Source organism: Ovis canadensis, chromosome X, assembly GCF_042477335.2.
Source record: "Ovis canadensis isolate MfBH-ARS-UI-01 breed Bighorn chromosome X, ARS-UI_OviCan_v2, whole genome shotgun sequence".
Classification (NCBI taxonomy): Eukaryota; Metazoa; Chordata; class Mammalia; order Artiodactyla; family Bovidae; genus Ovis; species Ovis canadensis.
Window position 1 is genome coordinate 10,874,380 of NC_091727.1, and position 26,865 is coordinate 10,901,244.

The following is a 26,865-nucleotide window of genomic DNA, read 5'->3' on the forward strand; positions in this document are numbered from 1 at the left end:
AAGAAACTAGTAAGTTTCAGAATATGGTTAACAGCAAAATTTATAGCTTATATGAATTCTGTTCCCCAGTCAAGGTTCACCAATTCACAATATATAATTAACAGAAGCAGATTTTATTATTTATAACACTATCATTTTATTGAAATCAGTCAAGAATATAGTTATTTTACTCAGAAACATCACATGAGCCTTAAGTAAAACAAATTTGAGATAAATAAAACATTCAATGCTTCTGTTGAAATTCTTATGCAAACTTCAATTAGGTTTTAATATTTCAGAGGCCTTGGTATTTGGAGACTCTCATTATTAGGTCAAATTAAGAAAACCTGACGATATTTTGGCCCTTGTATAAAACTATTGTCTGTAAATTTATCTGAAATTCTAACTGTAAGGAGACTCATAATCTGGCTATTGTAGCTGGTATGACTCAATATCCTGAAGACTGAAATGATTCTATGACTGTAAGCTCAGGGTCCTTTTTCATGCAAATGATATTCCCTATGCAAGCCCTAATTTGATATGTCACAGGTGCAGAGAGCAGAGATTACATGGCGGCATAAAGACAGAGACATTTAAAACTTCTTTAGACTTTTGCATGCCTTTTTCAAAGCCTGTAAAACTCAATGGGAAGTTAACAAGTAAACTGAGAAAGTAGCAGGACATGGGAACTGCAATCAGAGTGGAAGACAGGTTTACTGACGTGCCACCTTGGCCAAGTCCCTAAAGGTCACTGCAGCTGCTGCTGCTAATCGCTTCAGTCGTGTCCAACTCTGTGCGACCCCATAGATGGCTGCCCACCAGGCTCCCACATCCCTGGGATTCTCCAGGCAAGAACACTGGAGTGTGTTGCCATTTCCTTCTCCAATGCATGAAAATGAAATGTGAAAGTGAAGTCGCTCAGTTGTGTCCGACCCTCAGCAACCCCATGGACTGCAGCTTTCCAGGCTCCTCCGTCTATGGGATTTTCCAGGCAAGAGTACTGGAGTGGGGTACCACTGCCTTCTCTGAAAGGTCACTGAGCCTTGGTTTTATTGTTTGTAAGTGGAGAAAATAGTACCTATCTTAGGGAACATCTCTGGCAGTCCAGAGGTTATGACTCAGCACTTCCACTGCAGGGGGAACAGGTTCGATCCCTGGTCAGGGAACTAAATTCCTGCATGACATGTGGTGTGGCCAGAAAAAAAAAAATATTGTACCTACGTTGGAGGACTGTTTATGGGGCTAAAGAAAATGACACATAAAGAACCTGGCACATAGCCATTTCATAAGTGGCTGCTATTATTATCTGGTTCTGTTACAAGGATTAAGCCTCAGCTTCAGACATTCAATCTTGACTAAGAAGATCGAGAAACAAAAGAAAATTTCTGGACTTGTTACTGGCAACAAATCTAATGCCAACAGTGGCTTTACTTAAATTTGCCAATTAATATAGATAATCACCTGTGCCATCTTCAAAAGCACCAACTGGACCTAGATAAGGGTAAAGTCCATAGAGAATGTTCAACAGCCATGTTCCACAGCTCTGAAATCATCAGAACCCAAATGTAAGCTGGGTGTTGGCCATGAATGTTCTTGATCACACAACAGGAAAGCCTGACAAATACCTGCCTCAGTTAACCCCTCAAAACACTAGGCTTAACCTGTTCAATAAGCGTTTGAATTCTTGGGTGCACAGATGCTGGAGGCCCACCATCAGTATTTTGTCACAGAGGGTCTAAACTGCAGGTTTAAAAAGCTCCTTGGGTGAGCAGAAATCCAAATTCCTTCTGCAATGATTTTTGTTTTTACTATACCACTAATAATTATACAGCATAATTTTAAAAGGCTTCCTAATACAGATGTGATGCTGTTTTTTCATACTTGTGCTTTGTTTCAAATTCAAGCTGGACCTCATATATATTAATAGCCTTATTATTTATAAAGTGACCTTGACTTAAGTCTGATTGCCCAAGCACAGTATTATGGTTTTCTGGGAAGGAGTGGTTAAGAGCACTGTGGGCTCTGGCGTCTGGCTGAACTCACACCCCAACCTTAGACAGGTCAGTTACCTATGCAGGTCCCAGTTTCTATATCGATTCAATAAGTATAATCAGAATACCGTCTCATAAGGTGGTGGGGATGATGCAGTCTGAAGTGTAAAGTACTTAGGACCATGCCTACCACAGCAGAAACACTCAATAAATCTTGTGCTTGTGTGCTTAGTCACTCAGTCATGACCGACTCTTTGTGACCCCATGGACTGTAGACCACCAGGCTCCTCTGTCCATGGCATTTTCCAGGCAAAAATACTGGCTGCTGCTGCTGCTAAGTTGCTTCAGTCGTGCCCGATTCTGTGCAACCACATACAGGAGCGGGTTGCAATTTTCTCCTCCAGGGGATTTTCCCGACCCATGGATTGAACCCATGTCTCCTGCATTGGCAGGTGGATTCTTTACCACTGAGCCATCTGGGAAGCCCCAATAAACCTTAGCCACTGAGGAAAAAAGAAGAAGAAGAAAAGCAGCTTTTGACACCAAGGAACTGGTCAGGACTTCACAACTGGGCCTGGTTGTTCTCCTACTGGCCTTAAACAATGCCACAGAATAGCAGAAAAGGCCAGTTAGGGACCTTGATCACTAAGACACCCACTCTGTAATCATGCCTGAACAGACAAAACTCAAATACTGTCCAAATCCAAAATACAAAACAGTCCCTATTCAAGCAAAGAAGTAATGGCTGCGTCTTTGTCAGTTACAGCTTCAGCCTCAGTTGGATCCCCCTCCCAGTTAAGATGTATTCAAATACCCAGTCCCATGAGCCCCTCTTCCAGACAGCATCCAACTCCAGAATGAAGCTGCACTTCCTTAATCACTCCCCAGATCACTCAACATAAGCCCAAGTTCTCTAACAAGGCTCCCCACAGTTCACCTTCTCCCAGACTGAAGCAAAGTGATAAACTGGTTCCACTCAAGCTGAAAAAGTGTATTCTTGGTGGGTTTTGGCTGGCAGTCATTGACAGTGTCACTCTGGAACTCTTCATAATGAAATCACATGTAAAGAGCTGGATTTCCCCTTGGAAGACATCTCTATATCATTCGAAACACCAAGGGTGGGAGCCAAGAAGCAAAGGTCATTCCCCACTTGACCTGAGTAGCAGCAACTGAGGATTAAGAATGAAGACGCATTGCCACTTTTGTAAAAAAGTCACTACAACTTTGTATCAGAATATTCCTTAACCACAAAACACATTCTTAGAATGTAAGTCTGCATATCACTAGAGACAAAAATAATGAAAAAGTTGCAACATCAAAATTATTAAGGCCACAGGCTGTTCCAGATATGCATTCAAATTTCTCTCCAAACATAAAAGAGCAAATTCCAATTGCAACTGTATCATAAATGGTTGTTACCCTTCATTCACAAGGCCTATTTAACCCTGAATACACTGAAGGACTACTTCGAATTCACCATCAGTTATGTCTTTATGCCCTGTTTTTTTTTTTTTTTTTTTTTGTACAGTCTCAGTCTGGGGGTGGGGGGAGCATTTCAGCAATAACATTAAAATGAATACAAAAATCACTCTAGGTGCCAAAAACTTAACTGTCTGAAACTGCAGAAGAGGCGTGATCAGGATAGTTTCAGCTGCACCAGTCTACATCATAACAAGAAGCCTGGAGTTAGGCAGCGGGGCTGGATAATTTCAGGGAGTCACATGCAAAAAGGTATCAGGGACCCAGTTGAGTGATCTCGCCCTAAGGTTTTGCCTTCATTCTCAGCACGGACTCCCGCCCAGATAATAAAACCCAGTGAGTAAAAGGAGAATTTATATCACATCCATCTTTTTCGGGGGCGGGCAGGAGGCCTCCTTTCTAGATGCGCCCATCCCCGTGCTTTCCCCTTACCATGAAAACTTCTTATTGGCGGGACTGTAACCCTTGTACATACCCAAAAGCAGTCACTGCGAGAGGCATGGTTCTCGCCTTAATCTGCACATTGGAATCACCTGGGAGCTTTGTAAACCATGTTTTTACCCTAGGTAACCACAGGTTTTAAAAGTTCCCCAGCTGCTCCAAATGTATACTCAGAAGCCAGCCCTATGATCCATCTCTGGTGGGAGGACGATTCTCTGAGGACTTGGGAAGGCAAAGACCTGCACAAAACTGGGGCTCTGCTGGCAGCCACGAAACTGGACCAGTCAAAGGCCAAGTGTGAACAACGCATAAATTTGGCACATGGACATAACTTGCTACAGCCAAGAGAAGGGATCTCTGCAGCTCAATCTAGATGACCTATTATAAGAAAAATTTTTAAAAATTCTGTTATGAGAGATTTGATGGCTATCTTAATCCTCTAATGCCCTGCCAAAAACAAAACAAACAAACAAAAAAAAGCGAAACCCAAAACCTGGAAAAGGAGGACGATACCTTATAAACTTATTGAATTAATCAAACAAGGAGGCCATTAGAGAGGTGACTCTAACCCCTTGGAGGCTGAAATAAGCAAATCAAAAGCAGAATCTAAGCCTGTAAATGCCTCAAGGTTACCAAATTGAAACCTAAGGACAACTAATACCAAGCAGCCAACTAGGCTTGAAACTACATCCCATCAATAATTTCCTTATTTTGATTATGCCTTTTCTCTGTAAAAGCCCTCCCACCCACTCCCGCAAGAGGGAGGTGATAGATCTATAATTATGGCTGAATTGTGCTGTTGCACGGCAGAGACCAACACAACGTTACAAAGCAATTTCGCTCCAATTAAAGAATAAATTAAAATAAATAAATTTTTTAAAGCCTCCCACAGCCCCCACACTTCCCGTCAGCAGCACACCCCTTACCACTCCGGTTTGGTGCTGCCCAGTTCTAGCTGATTTTGCTTAGAAACTCTACGAATTTTTAATATGCCTCAGTTTACCTTTTAACAGCTCTGGTATCAGCACAGGGAACCAAAGAAGCCGCGAGAGCCCCCAGGAGCAGAGAGCAAACAGGTACCTGTGAAGTCGCTTGACGGGCTGCCCGCCTGCCGCCTCCTGAGGTGACGGGCGAGTCCCTCTCAGAGCCTGGACCTTCACACTTTGAGCGTTTCTTTTCTCACACTGGGTCCAGAAACTGCTCAGAATCAGACTGGATCCGACTTAGAAACCGAACTGAGTCCAGGGACAAACTGTGTCCACCTTAAAAACTGGGCCAGGACAGACCAGGTCCGACTTAGAAACCAAACGAGGTCCGATGGCGAACTGGGTCCGGCAAACAACTGGGTCCGAATTAGAAACTGGACCGGGTCCAGGGACAAACTGGTTCTGACTTAGAAACCGAAATGGGTCTGGGGACGGACTGAGTCCAATTTATTAAAAGAAACCGGAAGCCTGGTCCAGGACGGACTGTTTTTGTTTTAATGTTTTCAATTGTGGTTAAAAGTCACATAATATAAAACATACTATTTTAACCATATTTAACTGTAAAGTTCAGTGGTGCTACGTACATTCACATTGTTGTGCAACTCACCATCAGGAGGGACTGGGTTTGACCTAGAAACTTGACCGGGTCTGGTATGAGGCCTCAGGTTAATAAAATGTTGTCTTGAAATCAATTTTACCGGACTTCCCTGCTGGCCCAGGGGTTAGGATTCGCAGTTTCCAGTGCAGGGGTGGCGAGGGTTTGATCCCTCGCAGGGAAATGAAGATCTCACATGCCTGGTGGCACAGCCAAAAATTTTAAAATTAATAAATACAAATTTTTAAAAATGAAGTTAATTTTTACCAAAGATAATCTTGAGTTACAGTGGCCACAGTGGAGAACTTTTAACCACCTGAGATGACCTTATCTAGTTACAAGGTGTCCTAGAGAAAAGGGTCTCAGCCAGGCACTCACTATGAAGGGTCAAGAGAGAGTTACTTTTCCTCCTCTATGGTTTCTAGTGACCAGGATGAGACCCACTGGGACGCCCCACTTGCTTGGAATCCTGCAGACGGCATTATGGGAAAACTGGCAGAAGCCTGGCAAAGGGTAACAGTTCTTACCAAGGTCAGATCTCCGGGATCTGTGGAGCGTGGGTGAGAGGAAGGAAATTTATTTCACGTTTTCCTTTCCTTTCCAAATTCACTTTAGCAGGAAAACACATCCTTTCCCTCCCAGGGATAGCTGTGAAATGTAAATGATGTTTTTTTCTCTAGGAACCCAGAGGCATCTCATGAAATGCAAACTTCAGAGAAGTCATGCTTATCAGGAAAAAAGAAAAAGCAGCAGCAACAGCAGGTATTTGGAAAGTGAGTGAACGAAGAATCTTAAAACTTTTCCCCACTAATATCAGTAAAAAAATTAGCCATCTGAGCAAGTAACCTTAACTTATTCTGTCTGCCTGATATGCAATTTAGATCCAACCATTCTTTCATAAACTAGTGAGTTTAGCCTTATTGTATGTATCCCATGGCTAAAAATGTTAAACAAAACCTGTAAGATCTCTGCATCTGTCTGTATGTTTATGTATGTGATAGATGTGTGATATTTTCCTACCTTTGGATAGTATAGCCAAAATTAATTTGTAAAGAATTCTAATAGGCTGAAAAAACAAACATTTATATAGATCAAGTGTGTGCTAAAAAATATAGAAACCAACCCAAATGTTTTTCAAGTTCACGTGGTCTAGCATAATCTTTGGTAAATGAAAGCTAGTTTAAGTGTGTTGGTTTAATTAAAACAGGTATCTCTTTAGACTGATCAGTATTAAGTTGAACATTTTTATTCTACCAGAGTTAACTAAAGTTAAATTATGTAAATGTAAAGTAAAATTATGTAACCTCTGTTTTGTCAGCAAGAATGGTAACTTAAGATGATGGCTGGCTGTTCAATGTCTCATGGAAATTTTCATGAGTAATCATATTTAAATATAATTGTTGAAAACAAGTAAATTAAGGAGATGTAAGTAATAGTTTTAAAATGTACTTTTCAACAATAATCATACCTTACGATATGTTTACTTAAGATTAGTTTCCAAAGTCTTCTTGGTAACTTAAAACCTTAAAGTTGTATAAGATAAGTTAAATGAAAGTCATTAAACATCTAGATCATTTCCAAGTAAGATAAAATACTGAAATATTAATTACTGAACACAGGTTTATTCACTTTTGGCTTTCTTTGGCAGAGGAACTAAAGATACTCGATCCTAACCAGGAAACATGTTTTGTGCCACACTGAAAAATTACTACAAGGAAGAATATACTTCTAGCAATTGTGAAAGGTATTTATAAACATGCCAGTCCACAGAATGCTAGTATAATACTCCACACTGCTTACTTCTTAGTTTTCACTAGAAATAAAGGATTCTAAGTCAAGAATTTTAATAAATATATGTAACTAAAACTACTTAGAAATAATAAAGGTGAAAGGAAACAACTGTACCTGTAAGCTGAACTGGATCCTGAATTGTTTTAGTTTCCTCAAAAATCTGCTACAACTCTCCAAACTAGTGTTTCCAGTTTTCTCCCACTCTTCTGATTTGGGATCACTGAGAACAATGACTACTCTTGAACCTCCTTGGAAGGGACGATAGCAAGTCTTTCTCACTATTCAGACGGCAGCCAAACTTCAGGGAACTGAACCTGGGTACACATCCCCCACTTAAAACGGGCTCTTCCAGACCCTTGGAACTGCACACCAGCTGGAGATGTAGAATTGACTAGGGAGGTTCCTCCCCAGAAGCAGATGGCATCTTGAGGGAGACAGCTCTCCCAAGATCATGGATCAAGATCTTCATCCCCAATATGAAATCTTTATTCCTTTTGCCTTCTTGCTAGTTTCGTTTTCCCTCTGTTAACGCTGGGAAGACAGTGCCACTTAACTCTGAGCACTATCGATGCATCTGTTGCTAAGGCCATAGTGACACAACAAAGTCCCAAGACTATCTCGCTAAGGTGGTTTAGATACTGTAATTGCTGTAGATTACTTGTTGGCTGAATAAGGAGGAGTCAACTATCTCCTAGGATATAGCAAATATTTCCGGCTGTATCTGGATCAGCACCTTTGGTATTAGAGCAAATGCAATAAATTAATCAAACCACTTGGCTAAAACAGGTTGATGCTCCTTCTGGTACATTCTTTGATATATTTGATACCAATTGGTTTGATTCATGGGGGCCCTGGACAAAGTGTATACTTCAGGTTCTCGGTATTATCCTCCTATAGTCGGCACTGTAGAGCCCCTGGTGTGCTGTGTTCTCTCAATAGTCTTAAATGCATGTGCACAGCCATCAGCAGTGTATCAGGTGGTCTCACTGCACTTAGAGAGACAGAAACAAGATGAAAACCGAGATGAACATCAAAAACAGATCTTTCACGGATCTGACATCAAACCCTGTGAGTTTCACAATGAGACAAGAGCAACTTCACTGTTAGTGACTGAGAGTGGCACTAACACCAAATTGTCAATCTCTCCTGCATGAGAGGATGACCAGAAGGGCGAATATGTTTAATCAATTAAACAAAGAGGCCATTAGACTGAGGTGGCCCTAATGCCTTGGCAGCCTAGGTAAGCAAAACAAAATCTAAGCCTGTAAGTTCCTCAATGTTATGAAATCAAGATGCTAAGGACAACCAATCAGAAACAGCCAACTGGTCTTTATGCTGTAGCCAATCAGCACTTTCCTTACTTCTGCCTTCTCTCTCTGAAAGCCTCTCCGGAGCTCCTGACAGTGTAGCACTCCTAACCACACCTGCTGTGGTGCTGCCAGATTGCAATAGATTTCTGCTCTTAAAATGTATATCTTTAGTTTCTCATTTAACAAGAGCACTTCCAGTCTGGAGCTTTTTCTGACACTTCCCTCCTCCTAGAGAGATGTAAGCCCTTGTATCTGTCTTCTTCCAGGGCAGCTTTTCAGAGTACCAACGAGGCTTGTATTTGCTTTCATGCTGCTCTGCCCTTCCTGAAATGTATCCTCTTTGAGGCCAGGGGTAATATCTGGATCCTACGTTGTGCGTCTAGTATCCAGCACACAGGAGGCTCAATAAATATTTGTTGAATGAATTGGGACAAGAAGTGTTCAAGAAGTGCCTGATATTAATAGCAAGCATTGACTCACCACTTCTTATGCACAAAGGCATATACACTGAATAGACTGATTTATTCCTAAAACAACCCTGAGGTAGAAGCCACTATTATTGTCACTTTAAATGTATGAAAACTGCATCCCAGAGAGACTAATCAGTTGTCCAAGGTTAGACACAAACTAGGAACCGACAAGTGTAGGACCAGATCCCAGAGCCCACCATGTTCTTTACCCAAGAGGAAAAGGATGCTCCACCCACATTAGACATGAAGACCTCTCTAGGGGTCCTAATCTGGATGAGGGCTGCCAGGGGGTGCTCCCATTAGTGGGTTTGGTAACTTTTAGGATCCTGAAGCCTTGTGCATTCTTGGACTTTTTAGGAAGACAGGGGAAAAGGCATTGCTCAAGGACATAAGGGGTAGAAATGGAGAGAAATAAAAGAAAGCATCCAAGTTTTGCTCTGAAAGCTTAAGAGTCTGGAGAGGAAATCTCCATTTACCAGAAAGAAAAAGAAAAACATTAATACTAAATTATGGCTTAAGTATGACATGCAATTATTTGTGCCCAGAGGTCCCCCTGCCATTTATGGGGAACACCATCATCAAGATCTCATCCCAGATAAACCACAACCTGAAGAGGAATCATAGCTCCGGTTCTGCTTTCTCCACTGTATTATCCCAACAACTGTTGTTGTTGTTTAGTTGCTAAGCTGTGACTTTTTGCAACCCCGTGAACTGTAGCCAGCCAGGCTCCTCTGTCCATGGGATTCTCCAGGCAAGAATACTGGAGTGGGTTGCCATTTCCTTCTGTATTTCATAAGTCTGTAATCTAGTCAATCAATTCATCACTATTCATTGTGTGCCAGGAGTATGCATTGGCAGGCCTGGCTTCCCTGATGGCTAAGCGGTAAAGCATCTGCCTGCAATGTAGGAGATGCAGGTTCGATCCCTGGGTCAGGAAGATCCCCTGGAGGAGGAAATGGCAACCCACTCCAGTATTCTTGCCAGGAAAATCCCATGGACAGAAAAGCCTGGCGGACTACAGTCCACAGGGTCGCAGTTGACATGCAAGCAAGATTATGTAACGATCAGCTGGATGAGATTCCCTGCAGCCCTGCCTCCCCAAACTTCAGGAGTGGAGCATCTTAAAGACATTTACCAAGTAAACAGCCCTTCTACTGCAGGGCAGTAAATGCAAGAAATGGTTAAGTAGAGGGCTGAGAGGGAATCCCTAGAAGGGTGCATCATCGTCTAGGGAAGGCAGAGGGGTTTTCTCTTGGCTGTGTCCAAACTGAAATGTGAAGGATGTGCATCAGGGACCCAGTGAAGGAGGAGGCAAGTGTACATTCTGGAGGCAAGAACAGAGACCAGAGTGTGGAGGACCGGCAGTTCACCACCACCTCAGAGTCAGTTTGCAGATGAGTTTTCTACACTGCCTAAAGGCTTTCCACTCCTCAAAAGAAAAGAAACCCAGCACCATCTCTCCTGTTTGTAGAGGTTTGCCCTTCAAGAAAGGATCTCCCAGCATCCGTCATTCGTCCTGAACATCCCCTCTCTGTCAGTACCTGCTAGTATAGGCCTTAGAACAACTCTCATCTGTAGGGAGGTTTCAGTGTGTTGGAGAAGACAGACCTCGAGGGAGCATCTCTGCCAGTTGCGGGTGTTGGAAAACCACGGGGGGGAAGCTGAGACAAGAGATGTTAACGACCCTGGTAAAGACCCATCAGCCTCGCGACTCACTGCTCGCCCGCTGTCACAGGCATGCTCCAGAGCTGCCACCTGCTCGTCCTGGCCCCGCTATAACCCCGGTGCTTTAATCTCTCTTCCACCACTTTTCGCTCCCCCACCCCCACCCAGAATCAAGCGCACTGCCCCTCTAGACCCGACTCTGGCCCGACGTCCTGCCCGCGGTGGCCACCGCGTTCTGCCAAGGTGGCCAAGTCGGCGCGGCCAGGGAGCTTCCCCGCCGCCAGTGCCCACCCCAGGGTCTCCGGTCCTCGGAGCCGAGACGGCGCGTCCGCCGCGTTGACTTCGTGGGCGCAGCCCGCTGCGGCCGCCTTTCCCCGGAGGGCTGGACGGGCCACGGGCTGCCCGACTCCCAGCCACCCGGGAGCCCGGCGGCGTCTCACAGGGACGCGCTCGATCGGGAGCGCGCGCGCTTGGCCGCTCCGAGGTCCAGCGGTGGCGCGGGGCGGGCAGAGGCGGGGCCGAGGGCGGGCCGGCCACAGCCTCCGCCAGTCCCCGCTCCCTCCCCGCCACCCCGCTGCCGCGCGCCACCTCCCAGCCCCCACCCCCCTCCCCCACCGCGCGCGCTCCGCCCGCCCCGGAGCCTCGCCCTCCGCCACGATGAGCAAATGAGCGCGAGCGAGGGCATGAAATTTAAATTCCATTCAGGGGAGAAAGTGCTGTGCTTCGAGCCTGACCCCACCAAGGCGCGAGTGCTGTACGATGCCAAGGTGCCGCCGCGGAGGGGCAGGGAGGAGGCGCGGGCCGGGAACCCCGGGACGGGAGGCGAACGCGGATGCGGGTGCTGACGGTGCGGCGGCGCGGGGGAAGTGGCGGGGCTCGGCGCTCCTTGCTCGCGGCTCCTCGGCCTGCGCGGCGCAGCACGGGCGGCAGGGGGCGCTCGCGGAGCGCCGCGATGGGGAGTCGGGGCTGGGACGCTTCCGCTTCCGCCCTGGGCCCGGGGCTACGCCGGCGCCGTTGGAAACGTAGCGCTGGCGGTGTCGCGCTGCAGGAGCCGCGGCGTCGGTTTGTGCACCTGAGGGCGGCGGGGGCTCCGCGTCCAGGAGGCCGCTTGCTCAAGGCCTCTGCCTGGAGGTTAACTCTCCCCGTCCTGTGCTGTCTAGGGCCGCTTGGGCTCCCGCGCGATGCCTTGATCGAGCGGCCCCCGTCCTAATCCATAGTGCTGGCTGTCAACTGGCGGCGCCGTTGCCTTGGGCCCGTCGTGGTCTGGTCTCGGCCCCTCCCGCAGGCCTGGATCCTCTCTGAGAGCCAGGTTGAGCGGGTGTCTTCGTCCTCCAGGGCCTTGCACCATTTAGGTTTTCAGTCGGCCGTGTCACCCCCCTGCCTGTCCGCCTAAGTTTCGGAGGTTGGGAGAAAATGGAGCCACATCAGCAGCTCCTCCGGTCTAGGTGGCGTGAGGGAGTGGGTCTCGCAGGTCGGGGGTGGGGGCTGGCCCAGCGCCCCTCCGGGCTTTCCGTTCTACTTTGGGGCTCCAACCCGCTGCCCCTGCCTCACGTTTCTGTTTGCAGTGTCTCCTCCCTCCCTGCTTTGAGTCTCCCCAAGCGTGACACGCCCCTTCATTTGCCCCCGAATTTCCCCCTGGGGACACCGCTAGGCGGGATGGCAGAATCTGCGAGCCTAACTGGCCCTAGGATCCTGCGGAGCCCAGGAGACTACAACTCCCAGAGGTCTATCGGCAGAGGCTCGCTTGTCAGGCCGGGACTCTCTTAGTTAGTGACAACACGGCTGACTAATGGCTTCAGAAGCTACACCCGTTCACACACTGAGAGACCAATCAGGGGGTGGTTGGGGGGATGTTTCCTATTTTGAGGCATCCACTCAGGGGAAAAAATGGAATTGAAAGGGAAAATGTTTCAGCCCAGCTCTCCGTCAAAAAAGGAGAAAATGCTTTCCTTTCTTTTACAAAAATGCCCATGATCTAGTTTTCCTAATCCAGCTTCTGATATTCTGTATGTTCTATTGTTTGTGGACGGTATTTTCTGGTTTCAGATCGTCGATGTTATTGTTGGGAAAGACGAAAAAGGCAGAAAGATCCCAGAATATTTGATCCATTTTAATGGTTGGAACAGAAGGTGAGTGTACTTGTTAAATCTGACTGAAAATTGACCATCTGTGCACAGGAACATTGCAAACTTCTTTGTTAAGTTTTAGAAACACTCCTTGGAAAGTTTCATTTCCTGTTTTTGCTTTTATGTTAAACCTTGCTTACTCTGAAGAATGATTACTTCTGAGTCGACTATATTTGGATTCTCTATGGGTGGTTTTGGAGACTCCCATTGCTTCTGTGTCTGAATGAGTTGTGGTTTCTCTTTTTGTGATTTAAAATATTTAAATAGTTTTCTGAAAGGTAAGTAATTTTGAGACACATCTGTTCCTGTGTGGTGCTTTTAACATTTGTTTCATGTCAAACTAAAATACTGAATTTTACACTCTTCCTCTTTTGTTTCTTTAGCTGGGATAGATGGGCAGCAGAGGATCATGTCCTTCGTGACACCGATGAAAATCGGAGATTACAGCGGAAATTGGCCAAAAAAGCTGTAGCTCGCCTGTAAGAATACCAGAAACATGAATTTTGCTCAGTGTGTTTTCTTTTAAGGTTTAGAATTTTTGTCAGAGAAAAGTTTAAAAATCTGATAGACGTGGCTTATCAAGTCATGTAACATATTTGAAACATAGTAGCAAATAGTGTTTCTATTGTATTTGAAATAACCGCTGTGCTTTCAGAGAGATTATCCTGTAGTATTTTGAAATGGAGGTTACCACTTATGTTTTAAAATGTAATTATATCTTCGATACTTAAGAATTATTGTTACTGCATTTTTTTTTACCTCAAGTCAACATTTCAGTGGTATTTATCCATTTCAGGAGAAGCACAGGAAGAAAGAGGAAGCGCTGCAGGTTGCCTGGTGTGGACTCTGTCTTAAAAAGCCTCCCTGCTGACGAAAAAGATGAAAACGATGAAAACTGTGAGTGGCTTGACTTATTGTCTCTGGTTAAAAGGAGTTTTACCTAGTTCTTTTATACTGCAGGGTTGAGGGGAAAGATTCACTGAAACTTTAGACAAGGGAACTTTGTAAGCTCATTTCATAAAACATTTGCCCATTTGTTTTTGATAATTAAAGTAGCAGTCAGAAAGTTCCTAATTAGACCTGGTGGGTCTTGCACATGACCCCTGCCTTCTCAATCAGTGTCTTATAGTAGCGCCTCAGAGCTCCATTCTCATGTTTTCTTCATGGTACCTCGCTCCACTTGTGCATGTGACAGCGAACAATAAGATCCTAGGTGACTAAACACTTGCAGATCATTTACTTGTGTAGTTTTTGCACCCCTTGAGGTTGGTATTATATTTAAAAAAAATAAATTTCTATTCTGAAAGGTCCAGTATTTGTGTTCAGTGTTTAAACTTTATGCTGGACAGTAGTTTATTATTACTAGCAGTGGGACACCCATGCCATCCTAAGGAATTGTAGATGTAAGGGTTAAGGAAGTGTGTAATGCAGGTTTGCCTGCTGTTTTTTGTTTTACCTAGCAATAAGCAGTTCCTCTGACAGTGAAGAAAAGGATGGAGAAATAAGTGAAGAGGGTGATATTGAAGAAAAGACTGAAGTGGTATACAGTTCTTATTGTAAAAACTCTTTGGCATATATTTTGGTGGTAAAATTTTCTAGTTGTGAAATGTTTTGTAAAAATCCATCTTTTTAACCAAATGTGATAAAATTGTACTTCATACATAAGGGAAAAAAACTTTTTTACTGTAAAAACTTCTCTGTGGCTTTTTATACCCATGAAATGTTTCCACAAATCATTTCACCTTTTTCTTTCCAATGAAATTGTGAACTTTTTATAATGCTGATTAATTTTTAAATGGTGTGTATCAAGAGTTTAGTGTCTTCTGTTTGCTGAATACAAAGTTAACATGAATCCCACTGGTAAAGTTAAATTGGGAAGAAAAGAAATAATCATTTGCAATGTCATTAGTGCCCTAAAACAAATTAACTTTTGGCCTTTGATATACTTCTCATTAGAACATGTGACATCATTACTGGTGTAAATGTCAAGGATTAACTGGTTTGTTTCATTGTAGGCTGTGCTTATGTTAGTCCTTCTTTGGGTGTAGACTCTCTGTTTTAGGAAGTTAAAATGGGATTGTGATATTGCAGAAGGAAGGACCAGAGCTGCATGCAAAAAAGGAAATGGAAGAAAGAACAATAACTATAGAAATCCCTGACGTTCTGAAGAAGAAGCTTGAGGATGATTGTTACTATATCAACAGGAGGAAACGGGTAAACAAGGAGGACACATAAAACATGGATTTGCAATAGAGCCATATTTTGCAGTCACAGAAAGTTGAGAGCCTTGGAGGAATGAAACTCAGGTTCTGTGCTGAGTTGGGTTTTACACTTCTCTGGCAGTAGTGTTCTCCTGATGGAAGTGTGCTCAGTTTTTTCCAGCCCTGGCTGCCTGTTAGAATCTTCTAGAGAGCTTTGCAGAGTCCTGATGCTTGGGCTTCAAGCTTAAGGTGAAAACTGATCTGTGACGTTGGGGGTGGCAGCTGTGGATATCTTAGAGGTTCCCCAAATGATTCTAACAGGTCCCTAAGCTGAGAATCATTGCTTGCATTTATTTTTAAAATTAGTTATCAATTAACTTTAAATTGTTATTGTAATCTACATGGGGATATGATCAGTAGAAGAAAAGTCAGAGAGTTTCAAAGCACATTTACCTAAAAAATTATCTTCATACACAATTGACTTTATTTTTGAGGTTCAAAAATGACGTACACAAGACCACTGTTTCTTGGAATACATGGTTTATCCAATTGAATGTATACATCAAATGTTTATGTTTTTGTTAACAGTTAGTGAAACTTCCATGCCAGACCAACATTATAACTATTTTGGAATCGTACGTGAAGCATTTTGCTATCAATGCAGCCTTTTCAGCCAATGAGAGGCCTCGTCACCATCATGCTATGCCACATGCCAACATGAATGTGCATTATATCCCAGCAGAAAAAAAGTAAGTAGAGGAGGGGAGGGTTGGCATTTCATGGTTCACTCTGGGTATTAGAGAATAAACTTCCATTTAGAACAGGTAACACTGTCTCTGTTTCAGTTACTATGAATTCACATACTGTTACACTTAATTCACACAGTAACCAGTTAAGTTTCAAAATACTGTTCTTTTCCCAGAATGTTCAGTAACTCTTTAGGAGTGTGATGTGAATCCATTGAGGATATGTACTGCCTCAACACTAGAAGAAGTTTTCAATGATGTAACTTAGGAAGCGAACTCTTTTTTTTTTTTTTGGCTATGAGAAGTACCAGAATGGGGAATGAGAATTTTGTTGAAACCTGTTTACAAACATGTCTTTACCCTAATCTGAGTAATTGTCCTCATAGCTTGCCTTGGGAACGTGACCCAGTAGGAGTGGAGTCAGACAAGTAGATTGTTCCAGTTGAAACAGGTGTGTCAGCTCATCACGACCACCCCCTTCAGCTGCGGGTGACTGGGGTGTGTCTACTTCCATAGCACAGGCTCCTTGGGCTCCTTGTGTGGCACTGAGCATATTCACTGTGTTCAGTGTGTAAGTTACAATTACTTGCTTACTGCACCCTATATTCTAGGCCTGTGCTCCCATTTAATTATTGTTAGCACCTACAGACTTTGTGTTTTGTACACTTAGGTGTAATATATAGTGTTTAAAACTCTTCCTGATTAGAAATGTGTGCCTTCATTGTGACATTTTGAAAAGTCCTGTTATTTTATTGCATCTCTAATCTCTTTAATCCTTCCAGCGTTGACCTTTGTAAGGAGATGGTGGATGGCTTAAGAATAACCTTTGATTACACTCTCCCATTGGTTTTGCTCTATCCATATGAACAAGTTCAGTATAAAAAGGTGACTTCGTCCAAATTTTTTCTTCCGATTAAGGAAAGTACCACAAACACTAATAGGTAAGTTAGCTTGCAGTTCAACCATCAGCTATCAGAAATCAAATAGCTAGATCTGTTTTTCAAGATTTCTGTTGGATGCTATGGGGCCAACACGTTTGGAGGAGGGAGTAGATTGCAAACCACTGTCTGTCCTGGTGGTTTTCTTTTTTCTTGGGTAAGCTTGAGTCATCATTCACTTTAAAATGTCTCTGGAAGTTTTTACCAAGTGAAGATTTCAGTGTAGAGAAATTGGCTTTAGAGTAGCCAATGCCCTTGTTTCCAAAGACAGTGGGGTGAAGAGAGCATGGCCTGAGAAGGTTGGGTGTGGGTTTGAATTTGTGACTTGGCAAGGTGTCATCTGAGTTTCTTGCTTTTCCTCTAACAATGGAAAGAACATTTGCTTCTGCAGATAGTTATTAAATGAGGAAGTGCATGAAGGGCTGGCTGCCTTAGGCCTTCAAGTAAAGGTTAGTTTCTTTCCTGCTCTGCTGTGTCACCACTGTCTTCCCTCGGTGACCAAGCATTTCCAAATCTCCATTCTTTGGGTTCAACAAAAGTCCCCCCTGCACCTGAGTCCATGCCTCTATCTGTGGAAGCTACTTCCATGTCTGCCTCAGGCCCATCTTCTCAAGCGAGTGGTCTGTTTTCATGATTTCCACCCCCTCCATCTCCTCTTGCCTGTTTCCCATCTATCTTGGTCTCCCGCCTCCCTCTGCTCCCCAAAGTCACTGACAGTTTCCCACTTGCCGCACCAAGCATTGCCCTCCTTTCCCTTCAGCCCCTTGCTCCCCTTTCTCCTCAGGTCCTGTCTGGTAATTGTCTGTCTGCCTTATGACCATCTCTTCTTTGGCTGCCTTCCTTCCCCGTTGGTTCCACCCCATTTGGGAGGCCTGTGTGACTCAGTGGGGACCTATGTTGATGTCCCCACACCCTCCTCCAAACCTCAAGATTCCCAGTGTCTAGAGTGGACTGCGTGTTTCCACAAAATGTGGCCAATGTTTGTGGCATTCTAGTCCTATCAGTGGTTACACTGTGACACAATGATGTTGTATTCTTACTATGGTTTCTCAGCCTTGGCTCGACCGATATTTTTAATTGGATCATTATTGGTGGCGGAGGCTGAACTATGCGCTGTAGGATGGCAAGCTGCATCCCTGGCCTCCACCCACTGGATGCCAATGGCACTTTCCCAGTTGTGACCATCAAAACTGACTCCAGAAGGTGTCTGTGTTCCCCCCAGAGTAGAATCACCCCTGAGTTGTGAACCACTGAAACAAAACAAGGACAAAGGATATCACAGCCTTTAATGCCAGGGTGCCTTGAAGAGTTAAAGGGTGAAAATGGTATAATAATGTTTAGGTACCTTTTAAGAAAGTATTTGTTTTGGCACGTCTGGAAGTGAAAGTTTCTAAGCCTCCTGGAGTGCAGTGGAGGCTGTGTTTTCTGTCTGAAGAAGGACATTGAGGAACCCCTCCAGGCTTGGCAGAGATTCTGTGGACTGGGTGCATCTGATGCGTTCCCCTTCCTTCTGTAGGAACCAGGAGGAGCTCTCTCCAAGCCCACCTTTGCTGAATCCATCCACACCACAGTCCACAGAGAGTCAGCCAACGTCAGGTGAACCAACCACCCCCAAAAGGCGCAAAGGCGAGCCGGAAGCCTTGCAGTCTCTGAGGCGGTCCACGCGCCACTCTGCCAACTGCGACAGGCTGTCTGAGAGCAGCGCCTCACCCCAGCCCAAGCGCCGGCAGCAGGACACATCTGCCAGCATGCCCAAGCTGTTCCTGCACCTGGAAAAGAGTAGGTCCACTGCCCGTAGGAGGGCCATACCAGGGAGAGCTGATGTGGACTCTGTGCTTGGTCTGGGTCAGGCACCGTGCTCCTGAACCCAGTCCAGCGGGAGATGGGAGCCCCCCCGCCCCCCACGTCTTCAGCTCTACAATCAGGATTCCTGGTACTGACCAGTTTCGCTCTGGCTCACGTCTGTTTGCAGTCCCTCTCTCCAGCCCTGAACTAGTTAACTTCCTGTATGTATGGGTCTGCCTCTTCTAGGCATGACTTCATCAGTGGAATCATGCAATACGTGGCCTTTTGTCCGTGGCTTCTTTCACTTAACATACAATGTTTTCAAGTTTCATCATGTTGTACGTAGTTTATCCCAGTGAAGTGTGAAAATGAAAGTGTTAGTCACTCAGTTGTGTCCAACTCTTTGTGATCCCCCTGGACTGTAGCCTGCCAGGCTCCCCTGTCCATGGGATTTCCCAGGCAAGAATACTGGAGTGGGTTGCCATTCACTTCTCCAGGGGATCTTCCCAACTCAGGGATCAAACCCAGGTCTCCTGCATTGCAGGTGAATTCTGTCTGAGCCACTAGGGATATCTCCGAACTTGATTCCTTTTCTTTCCTTTTTTCCATCAAATAATATTCCAGGTACTGTCCTTGACAGGGAAGTCTTATTGGTAAAAATTAAAAACTTCTCTGCTGTTTGTAAAGGTCTTCCAGCAATCTTTAATTCGGTAGCTGTATGATTAATTAGTGGATAATTAATTGGTGACTAATTAAAGTCTTTTCCTTTTAAAGAGACACCTGTTCATAGCAGATCATCCTCGCCTGTTCCTCTGACCCCTAGCAAGGAAGGGAGTGCTGTGTTTGCTGGCTTTGAAGGCAGAAGAACTAATGAAATAAATGAGGTAAAGCATTAGTGTCTGTTGTTCACCTGCATTGAACCCTTCCTTTTGTGTTTTCTTAAAAAGTCTTACAAGATGAAATCATGTTTGCTTAGAAGAAACATTGTTACTCTTGCCATAGATATTAACAGAATTTTTTGTATGATGTGCAACATTGTATTTGTGGTATCTAAAATGAGACAGTTACCACGGGGATTCGAACTCCTGACCTCTGGACCCTAGACTGCCTGCCTGCGTGCCTAACCGCTACACTACTGCGGCTCACTTAAAGGGTCAAGCAGGTGATTCGAACTCCTGACCTACGGAGCCAGATTGCCTGTCCACCTGCCCGTCTGCCTAATCGCTACACTACCGAGGCTCAAGGGGACGACCCAGGATGAGATGGCTGGATGGTGTCACGGACTTGATGGACGTGAGTCTGAGTGAACTCTGGGAGATGGTGATGGACAGGGAGGCCTGGTGTGCTGTGATTCATGGGGTCGCAAAGAGTCGGACACGACTGAGCAACTGAACTGAACTGAAAATGAGACAGTGGTTAGGATTATAGCCCTGTACTTCCATTCCTCTTTTATTTCAAATAAGTCCAAGTATTGAAATAGGAGTATTGTTATTTTATAGAATAGTTGTCAGTACAGTTTTTCTGCAAAAAGCCAGAGAGTAAATATTTTCAACCTTGTGGGCTACATAGTCACTGTTGAGACTCCCCACCTCCAAAGCAGCCCCGGACACTGTGTAAGTGAATGAGTGTGCCGTGTTGCAATAAAACCGTGTTTATGGACACTGCCATTTGCATATCAGATAATTTTTTATTTATGTGATATTTTACTTTTGGTCTTAACCATTTAGAAATATAAAACCCATCTTTAACAGTAATATTAATAGCCATCCCTTTGAGGGCATGCTGTATGCTAGCATTGTGCCAGGCACTTGATCTAAATTACCTCACGTTCTTGAGAATAACCTTACCAGCAGAGTTCCCTTTTACAGACAAGAAAGCTTCAGTTTGAAACTATTTTTAAGGCCAGTTAACTGAGATACATAGCGAGTATTTAAGGAGTTCAGGAAATGTCTTAGTCCACTGGGGTATTGTATGAATCTTGCCTAGCAAGTGGGCTTTCCTTGTTTCTGTGCACAGGGGAGGATGGCTTTACCAGACAGAATGGTTGGTGACAGGGGTTAGCAAACTTTTCTTATAAAGGGTCAGATTGTAAATATTTTCAGGGTTGTGCATCAGCTTGTGAAAGTGGTGTGAATAGTTCATAAAGGGGTGTGCTGGGTGGCCCCAAAATTCATTCATGTGTGCTCGGTCTCAGTGCACTTGCTCAGTCGTGTCCAACTCTTTGGACCCCATGGACCGCAGCATGCCAGGCCTCCCTGTCCATCACCTACTTCTGGAGCTTACTCAAACTCATGTCCATTGAGTCGATGACACCATCCAACCATCTCATCCTCTGTTGTCCCCTTCTCCTCCTGCCTTCAATCTTTCGTAGCATCAGGGTGTTTTCCAATAAGTCAGTTCTTCACACCAGGTGGCCAAAGTATTGGAGCTTCAGCATCAGTCCCTCCCATGAATATTCATGTGTGCTAGTAATCAAATTTCATATGATTTTTATTTATTTTATTTTATTTTTTATATGATTTTTATATGTTATGAAGTAGTATTCATTTAATTAAAAAAACATTTAAAAACAGTTGTTTTTAGCATGAGGGGGTTGCTTTGGCTCACGGGCTATAAGTTGACTGACCTCTGCTAGAAAACCCAGTTCATGTTCCAGTGATGTTGAGGGAAGGTTAGGAAATTCCTAGTGCAAGCAGTCCCTAATTTTCCTTTTTTCAGACTAGAAAGCCCTGCAGGTGTTTTTATTCAAGAAGAATCCTGTTTTTTACAGTAGTCCCCAACCTCCATGATCTTAGGCCAGATGAGCTGAGGTGGAGCTGATGTAATAATAGAAATACAGCACACAATATATCTAATGCACTTGAATCATCCCCAACCGTCCCCCGCCCCAGGGCCATGGAAAAATTGTCTTCCACAAAACTGGTCCCTGGTGCCAAAAAGTTGGGGACCCCCAGAAAACATCTGAATACTGAGGCACAGCCATTCCCACTCTGGTCACTGTTGCAACGCCGCCATCTGGTGGTGATAGGTACAGCTACAAAGTCTAGTGAAAAAGTGGTTGGGGTTGGACAGGCCCTCATGATGAGACCTTGGTGCATTCCATCTGCATAAAGCCTCCATTGCAGCATGTTTTCCCCAGGGCCCTGCATCCTGACCACCTGAGACTCACTCTCCCAATGTCATCTGCCGCCCAGCCGCACCAGGGAGGGTTTGGACTGGCGTAGTCCTGGTTGAGATCACAGGCGATTACTGTGCACACCCTGGTTGAGACTTCCTCCACTGGAAACCTGTTATTTCCCCCCATAATGCATCTTTGAGAGAGCTGATTCACTACATTGAGCTGCAGAATTGAGGGAGGGAAGTAGCCAGGCTCGCTAACTAACCACATGATCTGCCTTTGCACATGAGTGTGCCCTTCGTGCCTCCAGTGATGGTGGATTCCCCATGTTCACTTTGAGTGTCACTGTCAAAACAGTTGCTGAGCTGTAGCTGTGTGCACAGTGGAGTTCAGTGCTAGGGATAGTATAAAGGGGCAGAAACTTACTCCTGTCCTGAGGCTTGTATACCACAGAAGCGTGGGGTTGGTGAGGCATGGGCTGAAGCCTGGGCCTTCAGCATGGAGACAGATGGAACCATGGTGGTGCTTGTTAATTTCTAAAATTTCATTTGATTTAATTGACTACATCAGCCGTTCTGGGCTCATTTTGGTATCCTTCTGCTTTGTCTTATAGAAGTCTTCCTTTGACCCAACTATTTCCAGATTAAACTTGGCAGATCCCAAAAGGCAAAGCAGCAGCTAGGTAGAATAGACCTATAATTTGCTGAACTATTTCTCTGAAAGCTCATCAGAGAGTTTTGAAATTCAACTGTTACTTTAACAAAAGCCCCCAATCCACCTACACTTCTGGAATTCAAAGTGAAGAAAAAGCATGCAGTTGCCAGGGCTGAAGTCTATTTTCACTTGATTCAGTGGGTGAAATTAGTTTCCAGAATGACTGTAACATAGCAGAATCTTAGAGAATCTTGACACAGTGGTAACCTTTCTCAAAAAATCTTTTATTGCTTCATTGTCTAAAACATCAGAATTTCCAATAAAGGAGAAGGGGCAGAATGACAAAACAGTTACAGCTAATTTACAGGTAGAAGCTACTGAAAATTAGAAAATCGAATATTTTCCCAATTTTAAGTTCTCCTTCCTTGTTTATTTTTATGAGTTTGTGTTTATTTGATACAGTGGCATATTTTTTTCATCTGCACACAATCTGTCATAATTTTAGGTGATTAGAACTGTCTCCATGTTGCCAAGGAAGGTGGGATGGCTTTAGAAGCTCCACATTGGTTTGTTGTCATTATCCTGTTCCATGTTTGGTTTCTTCCCATTTTCTGGTCCAGCTGTGAGGCAGCTCCAGAGGTGCCAAATGGATGGGAAGCTCCAGGGTAGAAATGAGACACTTGATGAGCTCTGTCTTTCTGCCGGCTTGGAAATGTCAAAGTGTGTGTATTTCTGCTGGAATTCCAAATGTACAGATCTGTGGGTAATGAAGTGTGAAGATATAACAACAAAGCATTCTCTGTGCTTTTCCCAGGTCCTCTCCTGGAAACTTGTACCCGATAGTTATCCCCCAGGTGACCAACCACCTCCACCCTCTTACATTTATGGGGCACAACACTTGCTGCGTTTGTTCGGTAAGAAATCCTTTGCCCTGCTTTCTTCTTACCGTTTTTATTTTCCACTTTAAGTTTAACACCTGTAGGCTTAGGTACATCTTGTGGTAATTTGGGGGTCTAAGAAAAATCACTGAATGTTGATCTCTTAAAAACAATGAATCTTAAACTTCATACAAATTGTGTTTGTAGTATTTGTACTTACTACTCTATGTTCAGTAAGAGTTTTGGTTTTGTTTGCCAGCATAGATGTTAGTTTCAGTTTAAATAGGATCACAGGGACCCAGAGGATCCCTGAGTGTGTCCTACTGATCGCCAGATTCTGCCGATTGTAAATTATTTTGCTTTTCTTTTTAATGCAGTGAAACTTCCAGAAATCCTTGGAAAGATGTCCTTTTCTGAGAAGAATCTGAAGGCTTTACTGAAGCACTTTGATCTCTTTCTGAGGTATTGTTATTACTTTGTCAAAACTTACTCTGCCACCGTATATATGACTTTTCTGAACTTGTCTTCAGCAGATGTAGAAGCTAGCTCTGGTATTTTGCATGGTAGCAGTATTACGTAAGTATGGTTGCTTCTAATAGTAATTGTAATATGGGGAGTTGGAGCTACTTCATTTTTTCCTAGTCTATCTGGTTTCTAAGCAAAGGGTATGGAGATAAAATTTTTTGTGTGTCACTGGAAGAATCCAGTTGGATAGCCATGTGAGTAGAAAATTAATTTTCTAAAGAAGTAATTGAGATTGATAGCTATTTAATTTTATGTATTTTATTCAAGAGTACCTTAAGCATGTGACTTTTCTTTGTTCCATGTACATACATTTGTAGGTCTGATTTTGGTGTCTACTTTGGAGTTAAGAGAAATGATGAATAGTCTGTGCTGATACTTTGTGAATTTGGAGAAAGGTAGTGTTTTCTTCACCTGACAGAGCCATTTTATTATATGGTTGGATCATTCACTCTGAGGCTGTGCCCTCTACTTACCTGGGGCTGTAGATCCCAGCCTCCTTTACGCCTGTGGCCCAGTTCTCCCACCTAGATGTCTATTGACTGGTTTCTCCTGGCGTTCCAGACTGGTTGTCACTCTGCCTTACCCAGTGTGTCCTGTGTACCAGACCTTGTTTTTTCTTTCTCCTTAAGAGGATACTTTTTCCTTGTATTTAGATCCCAACCTGTAAGAGCTAGTCAAGTAGGATTAACACTCCAGCCAGAGAAATGAGTCTTGGCGTTTGTAAAAGATGCTTTCATCTGGGTATTTCCAATAATGTATCAAATAAGTGGAATTCAACTTTAAAACATTTTATTAGAAAAACAGTTTCAAAAATGCCCTAATCTCCTTCAGCCTTCTCCTCAAACAAACCTACAACTCTGTTTTGTATAAACATTTTGTTACACTGAAATCAAATAATGCCAAAATGAGACAGCCACTGGTTAGCATAGGCTACTGCTGCTAAGTCGCTTCAGTTGTGTCAGACTTTGTGCAACCCCATTGATGGCAGCCCCCCAGGCTCCCCCATCCCTGGGATTCTCCAGGCAAGAACACTGGAGTGGGTTGCCATTTCCTTCTCCAATGCATGAAAGTGAAAAGTGAAAGTGAAGTCTCTCAGTCATGTCCAACTCTTCGTGACCCCATGGACTGTAGCCTACCAGGCTCCTCCGTCCATGGGATTTTCCAGGCAAGAGTACTGGAGTGGGGTGCCATTGCTTTCAGGAGAGCCTTCTAATTCTGAGATATGCCCAAAACAAAGTAGAAATTAGGGTTTTAGGAGGCTACTTACAAAGATTTACAAATACAATAGTACAGCTGACCCTTGAACAACATGGGTTTGAACTGCACAAATCCACTTGTATGTGGATTTTCTTTAATAGTAAATACTTAGTACTACATGATCCATGTGGCTGGTTGCATCTGCAAATTTGGAGGAATAGTGAATACGGAGGGCCCAACTAATGAAATTGTTATACAGAGATTTTCAACTCTGTAGAGGGTTGGAGCCCCAACCCCCATACTGTTCAGCTGTAATGGGTTATGAAAATGTATCCAAATGTGCCAACTATAGAATCAGTGGATTGAGAGTTGCTATAAAAAAGGTACAATCAAAGAAGAAAGAGTTAACCTCGAATGAATTTGACTTGGTTTTTACTGAAGAAGGTATTGCAGAGGTATATCCTTACCTTTTGAGGAGTTAGGACAGTTGGGAGGAGGCCAGGGAAACAAACAGGAAGCTAATTACTTAGCGTCCTAGTTGATTTGGCCCATGTGAGCCTGTTTGAGCCCTTCATGGTGGAATAGCTGACGCTTCAGAGTCAAGATGGTGTCTGTGCTGCAGATTCTGCAGTGACTGGCTGCATTTCAACATCAATCCGTAGTCAGGCATAAGGCGGCCTTACATTTTTACTACTAAGCTGGAACTGGCAGCATCTTTTGGCAACGGCAAAATGCTCTTTACTCAAAGTGTAGAACTCAAAATGCTCTTTACTGATTTAACCATTCAGTTTTGTTTTAACTTAGCCCGTGTAAGTACTGTGCACTTCTCAGGTGACATTTATTGAGTTAATAATTTATTTTTTATAGTTTGTTTTTTAAAACAGGAAAATGGAGAAATACTCAGAGGCCTTTTTGCATGGAAGTGTTTAGATAATCAAGACTGCCACCTAGTGGAGTTTAGAAGCTATAGCAATAGAAATTTGTACACTTGCTAGTGAAAGGATTCCAATGAAACAGTCCTTAACATAGAAGCTGGGTGTGTGTAATGAACATAATCAGTATATAGAAATCAAGATTATATTATTTTTTTCTACCTAATACAAAAAGAGTGAAATGTTACAGTTGTGGAAATTCCTGTTTTGCTTCCCGGTATTTAGTCTTTACTGTGGTGATCATAGGGGCTATTTTTTTTTCCAGGTTTTTAGCAGAGTACCATGATGACTTCTTCCCAGAGTCTGCTTATGTTGCTGCCTGTGAGGCACACTACAGCACGAAGAATCCCAGGGCGATTTATTAAGGTTTCGATGGTCCTAGAAGAACAGCTTTTCTATCTAGTTCTCGGTTCCCAGTAAAGAACTAGGGAGTCAGTGGGCCTTCTTTATGCAGAAAGCAAATGTGACACCCACCCTGGGGGGCTTTGGCAGAGGTGGGCCCATTTGTTTGAGTTGCTTACCTACTGTAGTTATTTCTGTTAAGGATTACTTCCTCGGTGCCTCGATGGCCTCCAACATCTAACCCTTGCCACCATACACGTGATCTGTGATGGCAAGAAAACAGCAGCTGTGTTCACAGTGAATTGTTAATGAACATGTGATTAGGTTGGGCTGTTTCAGTAGACGGAGGTACTTGTTAGCAGTAACCACGTCTTTTAGTTATTTGTTAGCATTAAACAAAATTGTTATGCAAACTGTTTTCATTCTTGTGATAAGACTGAGCAACTCTGTCCCACAAATTCTAGTTTTACTTGGAAACTGCAAAGTAGTCCCTGAATATTTTAGAGGGAATCGATATTAAGAAAATTTGCAGCTATGCATTTGCTTGTTACAGTTCCTTTTCTATAAAACCTTATTTTTGATGATTTAAATAAAGCATTCCCTGAATGTTTGAGATTTTATAGCTACACTTGGTTGTGTAATATTATGGTTCCTTTTCTGTAAAATGTTATTTTTGGCCATTTCAAATAAATCATTTCCCATCTTATTGGAAAGAA

General features: G+C 43.7%; 1 protein-coding gene across 9 annotated transcripts; it reads left to right on the plus strand.

Moving 5' to 3' along the window:
• Positions 1 to 11,170: 11,170 nt before the first annotated feature.
• MSL3 (MSL complex subunit 3) lies at positions 11,171 to 26,855 on the plus strand. 9 transcript variants are annotated; one of them, XM_070289727.1, is made up of 13 exons: positions 11,171 to 11,474; positions 12,754 to 12,836; positions 13,217 to 13,312; positions 13,630 to 13,730; positions 14,294 to 14,373; positions 14,925 to 15,047; positions 15,623 to 15,783; positions 16,563 to 16,721; positions 18,235 to 18,497; positions 19,278 to 19,387; positions 23,090 to 23,189; positions 23,531 to 23,615; positions 26,073 to 26,855. In XM_070289727.1, exons 1-13 carry the CDS (start codon positions 11,373 to 11,375, stop codon positions 26,170 to 26,172), a joined length of 1,563 nt encoding a protein of 520 aa, XP_070145828.1. In that variant the 5' UTR covers positions 11,171 to 11,372; the 3' UTR covers positions 26,173 to 26,855. The 9 variants fall into 9 exon arrangements, with proteins under 9 accessions (XP_070145828.1, XP_070145829.1, XP_070145833.1 ...); XM_070289732.1 differs by lacking the exon at positions 11,171 to 11,474 and adding an exon at positions 11,659 to 11,838; XM_070289735.1 differs by lacking the exon at positions 11,171 to 11,474 and adding an exon at positions 11,664 to 11,769.
• The last annotated feature ends 10 nt before the right edge of the window (positions 26,856 to 26,865 follow it).